The sequence below is a fragment of the Alosa pseudoharengus genome, unplaced genomic scaffold (assembly GCF_046254945.1).
Source record: "Alosa pseudoharengus isolate Yale_2024_CS ecotype anadromous, Long Island Sound unplaced genomic scaffold, YU_APseudo_1.1 YU_APseudo_1.1_scf_10, whole genome shotgun sequence".
In the NCBI taxonomy this organism is placed as follows: Eukaryota; Metazoa; Chordata; class Actinopteri; order Clupeiformes; family Clupeidae; genus Alosa; species Alosa pseudoharengus.
Window position 1 is genome coordinate 36,938,673 of NW_027468565.1, and position 8,245 is coordinate 36,946,917.

Genomic DNA, 8,245 nt, shown 5'->3' on the forward strand with positions numbered 1-8,245 from the left:
TGTGTGTGTGTGTGTGTGTGTGCATGTGTGTGTGTGTCCATTAGGCTAATAGTAATTATATACTAGTGGGTCAGAGTATGCATCTTTTGGCGTGTATGTCTATACCCAAGTCAAAGTCAAAGTCAAAGTCAGCTTTATTGTCAATTTCTTCACATGTTCCAGACATACAAAGAGATCGAAATTACGTTTCTCACTATCCCACGGTGGAGACAAGACATATTTTACCAATTTTAAGTCCACAGACAAACATAACATTCAAGTAAACAAAAAAGTAAGTAAATAAGTAAATAAGAGGGCACATATAATGAAAAAATAAGAGCAGCAAAATTTGGTTGAAATTGTGCATAGACAGTCAATAAAATAAAATACTAGTGCAAAGTCAGGCCAATAAGAGGCTGAGGTAGTTCTGTTTGACCTAAGTAAGAAATAAAGTGGCATAGTGGTGCAAGTTATGTAAGAGCAGCAGAAGTGTTGTGTTTTCAGGACAACAGCAACAAGTTGCAAAGTGTACAAGTGTGCAAGTGGAGTGGTGCAGGCGGCCATTGTGGGTCCAATGTCCAGGATGTTATGTAGCTGAGGGTGGAGGGGGGAGAGGAGGGAGAGAGTTCAGCATCCTAACAGCTTGGTGTATGAAGCTGTTGGTGAGTCTGGTAGTGCGGGAGCGCAGGCTTCTGTACCTCTTCCCAGAGGGCAGTAGATCAAACAGATTGTGAGCGGGGTGACTTGCATCACTCACAATTTACTTGGATGTGTGTGTGTGTCTGTGTGTGTGTCTGTCCACACTCACACGTCTGCTCCTCACACCGAATCTGCCCGGTGACTCCTCACTGACTCACCTCCCCCCGGATAACTTGTTGTCTCGTTTTGCCAATGTGACTCTGAATGAGTCACGGAGTGACATGATTGGTTCAGACAGCCTCACCAAACAGTTTAAATATCCAGTCATACTCTCACTTAGTCCTATTAAGCTCTGAGGGACAATCCATCTGCCTCACCAGAAAACCTGCGGTGACTTGGGCATAACCGGCCGTTTCAATTTCATTCAAATATATGACAGAAGGTCGCACTCCAAGAAATGTTTGTTTTCATTTTAATATTTTCTTAAGTAGCAACAGGGATAACAAACATACGTTTCGGCCTACACCTTCATCAGTTCGAAATGGCCGAAACATTTGTTTTTTACCCCTGCAGCTAGAAAATATTAGAAAATATTAAAAAGAAAACAAAAATCTCTTGGAGTGCGATCTTCTTTGATTTTGGAGTATTGGAATTGTTAATCGCACCAAGAAGAGGAAGAGCAGTGTTTTGTGTATTAACACCATGACAGGAAATCACCAGCCTTTCAGAGGAAATTGCCTGCCTCTTGCCTCCCGTCTACATGCAATACATCTTTGACAGATATGACTCCTATGAATACTACTTGAGGTATTTCCACAACAGAGAATTAAATGTATATATTGTTATATGTAAGGGATAATGTATTGTCCGCCGGTAATTATCAGAAAATAAGTCCCGACAGGGAGAACAGAACCCCAATGCGCAGCGGACCCCGCTTATTACACGGCTACTTGCCAAAACGAGAAAAGAAACCTAATACAATGGGTCTTTAAAAATGATTTTGCTACCGTTACGTGTCTTCCGCTGACAAAATAAATTTGCCACACAGATAGAACTTGACAGTTTCAGGTGTTGCGTGGCAACGTCTTACTAGCTTACTTTCCCTTTTAATGAAATTCCATTGCAATAAGCGAACAGACATCTTGCGGAGGGATATGAAAGACGTTAATCAACCCGTTGCCATTGACAGCGGTGATTATATATTTTGCCGGTGATTATATAGATTTAACATAGGCCTGAACGTTGGGAAGGCCCATTCATGTGAATGGAACTTTCTGCAGCACTCTGAAGAACTGTGTAATTTAACCACAACTTGCACTAACACATTCATAGCCATAGTTGTGTAATTAGCCACAGCGTGTGTGCCTCAACAAGCTCCTGTGCACCAGAGGTTAAGCGCAATGCTGTCGCTGTGTAATCAGCGCAGGGAAGGACAGCTGAAGCTGAGTGTGGGCGCCCCCCCGTGTCTGACTGACTAAGACTAGGGCTATTAATAAATGATGGTCCTCCCCAGGGGCCTTTAGGTGGACATAAGCACAGCGTCCTCTAGCCCTACAGGGACAGAGAGAGAGAGAGAGAGAGAGAGAGAGAGTGAGAGAGAGAGTGAGAGAGAGAGAGAGAGAGTGAGAGAGAGAGAGAGAGAGAGAGAGAGAGAGAGAGAAAACAATGTTCCCTCTCCTCTTACCACTCTGAGTACTGTACTGTTCTGAATGGACACAATGAACCCTTTTTAATCTCTGTCTTCATCCCCCCCCCCCTCTCTCTCTCTCTCTCTCTCTCCTCCTGTGCAGGATGACCCATTCTCTGCTCTGGACATCCACCTGAGCGACCACCTGATGCAGGAGGGCATCCTGAAGCTGCTGAGAGAGGAGAAGCGGACAGTGGTGCTGGTCACTCACAAGCTGCAGTACCTGCCACACGCGGACTGGGTGAGTCATGGCTGCCTTACGGTCATTCACCCACATAGCGGATCAAATACAGGCCTGTGATGAGCAGTTCTGTCACTGGAACCAGACAGGGCAGCTGTTCAAACCAGCGGGGAGAAGCTGTTGGAACCACAGCAACACTTGTACAAGGGAGTAGAGAATGTTTCCTGCCTTCCTTCATGAGTACACTTCCAGTGTTTTTGATGATGAAAAGCAGCAGATAAGCATCGCAGTTTGCCTTCTCATAGTTTAAAATAATCAGGTTTGTCGTGAATGGACTAGTTTCAGCATGCCAGCATGGTCAAAAGTATAAGTAAGTAAAAGTATATATACTCTTTTCATCCCGTGAAGGAAATTTGGTCTCTGCATTTATCCCAATCCGTGAAACACACTCAGCACACAGTGAACACACAGTGAGGTGAACACACTAATCCTGGCGCAGTGAGCTTCCTGCTACAACAGCGGCGCTCGGGGAGAAGTGAGGGGTTAGGTTCCTTGCTCAAGGGCACTTCAGCCGTGCCTACTGGTCGGGGTTCGAACTGGCAACCCTTCGGTTACAAGTCCGAAGCGCTAACCAGTAGGCCACGGCTGCCTACGGATCTTACACATCTTAATTAGGTTCCCAGTAAATAAAGCTACATCATTTTCTCATGTCAGTCAAAAGAGTAGATGTCAACATACCATTTTAGGTATACACAGGAAAGGCGTATCTTGTCTGTTATAATTAGGACATTTCCCACAGTAGGCGATCAACAACCAAGCCTACTTAACATCACACAACATAATGCTGGATACAGCAACAATTCACAATGGCTGGCGGACCTCCTTCAAGGTACAACACATACTGACAGTAGCCTGAATGCAAAAAAACACCAGTAGACCCCTTCAATGTTTGTGATCATCCAGAGCCTAGGTTGGGTGCGCACGCAGCATAGGGTCAGAAGAATGGCGCAGCTAATAGACCGGCAGGTTGAGCAATGATGTTGAGCTGTCAAGGTATGCACTGTCATTGTCACCCAAGGGCTGCAAACCGTACCTTAATAAATCAGTCTTAGCTAATGATGATTGTCTGCCTGATCCTGACCTGAGCTGATAACAGAATGGGTAGACAACGTTAGCAAGTGGCCAGAGATGCATTAGCCTGACATATACGGCTGTCTGGCTGACAAGCCCAGGGTGTATACATTACAGTACATGCAAAAAAGTAATACAAGAAAGCTTTTTTCTTGACGTTTGACGTCTCATGCCATTCTTATGTCCTGTTAATGCAGACTCTAAGCAAAGCCAGCCTTAATACCCCACCAAATAAAAATGCTATATAAATAGTGTATTTAAAAATCTGTATCTTGGTTTTAAGCCTCTCATCTCTGAGCAGTTTCTCTTGATCCCAGTTTCCCTCTGTGTTCCTTAATTACTCTGTCCCCAGGGAGGATCCTCACTGTTGAGCTTGCTGTTCTCATCTTCTATTCACTGCACACACAATCATTACTCAACCAGCAAGCCAGTCGGTGGGTCTGAAGCTAAATGTTTTGCTTCAGTGCTTCAGCAAAGCTCTTATAGATCTGGGAGATAGCCAAGATCACCTGCCTGCTTTTCCATTATTTTTCCCCTTCTGGTTGGGCTGCTCGATTATGGCAAAAATCATTATCACTATTATTTTGTTCAATATTGAGATCACAATTATGAAACACGATTACTCAGTGATTTTGGATCTATCATCAATGTTCAAAACTTACATTTTTTACATTGTTAAATTGCATTTAACAAAAGGAGAGCATTGTTATGAAACTGAATGTAGCAAAATAATCATTAAATTTAGATTATGTTGTTTTCATAATTGGAAGTCATAATCACGATTAATCGATTAATTCAATTAATTGCACAGCCCTACCTTCTGGGCCACACACTGAGACACTACAAGCACTTCCAGTGGTGGCAGGACTGACTAATCACTAATGTGTTTACTGTAAGTCAGTCTCAGAGGACAGGACTAATAACAGTACTCTACAATTGCGTATTTGAGTGAAGTGGGCTGGACTGACGTGTGGTTTGTGTCAAACTGGGATTGTAGTCCATCAATGGAGGTCAGTCTCTACTAATATAACAGTCCTAACAACTTAACACAGCTCACACACACTGCCCATACACATCCCTCTATTCCCTCCTCTACCTCCTTCTTCTTCTACCACTTTCTCATTTCACTACACTAGAACATCTGCACTCTCATCCTCTGGTAATAGAATTGATTAATGTGCTATTAATTGCTAGCTAAGGTCTCCTCTGCATTGCAGCTTGGCTGTTATTCCTCCTTTGTGGCTTTGGATAAAAGCATCTGCTAATTGAATAATCTAAATGTAAATGTAGTTGAGGCAAATGGATATGAAAAGCTTGTACGATCTCATACAAACTTATGGGAGTATCATAAGATATGGAGAAAACATTTCAAAGCTGTCCATATTGTTTACTAAGTGCAGAGCAATAGTCGGAGTCTCGGAGATGCGGATGTATCTACAGAAACATCTCTTTCTTTCAGCCTGACAAGTGTGTTCTCACATCTGAGGGCACTTGAGTGTGTGCTTATGCCCCTGCAGTGAAAATAGCTCTTTGTGAGGCTGACGTTTTCGGAAACAGAAGAGTTTGTTTACTTTGATAGAGAAGAACTGTATTTATTCTGACAGAGAATTGTGTGGTAGGAGCAGGCTTCACTCAGTTTCTTATTTATTTTTGAGAGTGCTTGGCCAAACATATAAGTAACATCAAAGAAGAAAAGGCTGCACTTGAGCACACTTGAGCAAATGTGTCTGTGCAATAAACAAGGTTGTATGCAAAGTGCGGCCTTATCTTCTTTGATTTATTCTGACAGTTTTGAAAAAAAAAACTGTGCTTTGTTACTGTGGCAGATGAGCTTTTAAAGAGCAGCTCTCTCGTCTCTATCCACAGATCATTGCCATGAAGGATGGGAGCATTCATACAGAGGGCACCCTGAAGGACATCCAGAATGCCGAGCCGGAGCTGTTTGAGCAGTGGAAGACCCTCATGCACCGACAGGACAAGGAATTTGAGAAGGTGTGGAATTATGTTAGGGTCCACCACTGTCCAACCACCCCCCACCCCTACCTCTGTGAAACAGTCCTTGGTTGGTTAACTTGCACGTTTGATTACAGGCCTTCATAAGAGATATCTTTCCCGCTACACCCACATGATTAGGAACTGTTTTTCTTCCCCTGCCCCAGTACAGTGGCTGTCACTCTTCAGAGTCTGTTTACAGTAATCATACCCTTCTGAACTAGAGTCCTACTCATTATTGATACTGTGGCACATTTTACATTGTTTAAAGATGGCAGATGAAGTAATCACAGCATTTAATTGTATGTTTACTCTATGAGGGTGTTTCCTCTGATGGAGCCATAGGCATAAAATATAGGGGGATAGGGGGGCGGTTGTTATCGCGTTTTGGTCGTTTCGCCCCTGGATGGAGCAAATGCTCTTACTGTACGTCATGGCTACATACTGTGGTTTGCCTCTGGGCTCAGGAGACGGTGGCAGAGAGCATGACTGTGCTGGAGAGGAAGAATCTCCGCAGGGCCATGTACTCACGCGAGGCCCTCAAGACCGAGGAGGAGGATGGAGGTAAACACAAGCCCTGCAAACCTCTCACCATTGTTCACTGTCCACTAATCACTGTACTTTGTCTGCCTTTTGTTGATGTAAAATATCTGAAGATGTGTTTAAGCACACAGTTTATGTTTTTATTGCTTGTCACTGTTTGTCGCATTCAAGAATGTCATCACCTGTCAGCTGTCTTTTTGTCTTGATATACAATCACAAGTCTGAAGCACAATATGTTAGTCTACTGATTCATATCTCAGTGACACAGTTATTTTCTGCTCAAAGTGTAGTCACATATCAGAAGAAGACCGCTTAATTTATTCCCGTAAAGTAATTCCTCTTTGTAACTGGCTCTAATTGGCTTCAATCTTACAATCAGTACTAATTATTGTCATTTAAGGCCCATAACAGCAGTATCTCAATTACTAAATCTAAATTACTATGAGTTTCTATCTGGGATCCTACCTTTATATATATATAGATATTGGGGGAGGGGCTTCCATGTCAGTGGAGAGAGTGACAGGAAGCGTTTCCGAGAGAACAGGAAATGACTCGGGCCGGACTCAAACCCGGGTCCCCATGGGCATGTGGACCCAAATATGGTCTGGCCGCTGTAACCAGTTGCCCAACAGCGTTCCCCTGGGATCCTATCTTTTCATCCATGCTGTGGGCCGGCCTTGTAGATGATGGGATAACCATTTAATTATGTACAGTGATCACAGCCAAGTCTTGAGTAATTTCACCCTGTTGTTGATTCTGTCATGTTTTGTAGTGTGTACTGTATGCCTCTCTCTGTGTGTGGAAGTAAGACGACATGCTCTTTACCAGCTCTGTGTTGTGTTCTGTACCTTGGGGGCCTCTCTTTGTGGACTTGTGGATTTTCTCCAGCACTGGGGTTCACAGGTGTGGGTTGATGGCATGGTTTTCTCAGCGATGTGTGCACAAGTGGTTGCCTACTGCTCTGTGTTCGCTGCTTATCAACCTCCCCATACCTTACCCCACCTCAACACCTCCCCACCCCCCCACATACACTCCGTCTGTTCTTCTTGCTCTGCCCCCCCTCCTCCCACACAACCAGGATAGTAAAACCAGCATGCGTGTGTGTGGTGCCTCAGTGGTTGTTCCTCTGATCTTCCATGCGTGTGTGTGTGGTGCCTCAGTGGTTGTTCCTCTGATCGTCCATGTGTGTGTGTGTGGTGCCTCAGTGGTTGTTCCTCTGATCGTCCATGTGTGCCTCTCTCCAACCTGACACCCACATGATGCACATGCGCTGGCTGCATGCGTGATGCAATGTGGTATATTTGGAGTGATGAGTGGGTGTTAGAGCTTAGCAGTTTGGCTAATGCTAGTGTGTGTACGTGTGTTTCTGTGTGCCGGTTGCAACTGCCGCATTTTGCCATATGCAATCTGTTTCCTATTGCTGCCAAATGAATGGATAATATAATAATATACTCAGGTCTTTAGAACCTTACTCATCATCATATATCCATTCAGCCATCCTGTCATTCTCTCTTACCGATTTTGACTAGATCAGACTCTAGACAGACAGATCTGCCCCTAGTGATGGTCAGAACACCCTGTACGCTGTTCCGCTGACGTATCTCCTTTTGCCCTCGGAGGTCAAACGCTAGCTACCAGCCCCAGGCGAGTTAGAATGAGACAGTTTACCAAACACACAAGGCCTACTGTTGACAATCTTGGCTTCTCAGAGACACTCCCAGACAGCTGAAGTCCTGTTAGGACAAGGGGAAGGAAGAGAGCTTAACTGATGCTCTGAGTCAGTGGAGTGATTCAGGGGTATTATGTTTGGCACGTTCAAAGGTCTGTTGATTTAGATTAGCTGATTAAAGTCTTGTGCAAAAAGGACACAGTAGTTATCAGTATTATGGAGGATAGTGTGATAAGGTTGTCAAGAACAATGAAATGCTCATTTGTGAGCACATTGTTCACAACTTCATTTGTCATTCTTCCCCCCTTTCCATCAGAATTCTTTCAGGTGTAAGTAAACACACTATATTTAAAAGAGCAAGTGCAAAGAGCAAGTGTAAACTAAATATATTATAATAATTTTGTCCATCCAGTATCCAGTATCA

The 8,245-nt window shown here is 43.9% G+C and overlaps 1 protein-coding gene across 1 annotated transcript in view; it reads left to right on the plus strand.

The window, feature by feature from the left end:
* Positions 1–8,245, plus strand: part of abcc8 (ATP-binding cassette, sub-family C (CFTR/MRP), member 8) — a 75,380-nt gene that overhangs the window by 53,135 nt on the left and 14,000 nt on the right. The window contains exons 22-24 of the mRNA XM_076271460.1: positions 2,409–2,546; positions 5,484–5,609; positions 6,077–6,173. Of these exons, the coding sequence (XP_076127575.1) occupies positions 2,409–2,546; positions 5,484–5,609; positions 6,077–6,173 (361 nt within the window). The remainder of the gene's footprint in view (positions 1–2,408; positions 2,547–5,483; positions 5,610–6,076; positions 6,174–8,245) is intronic.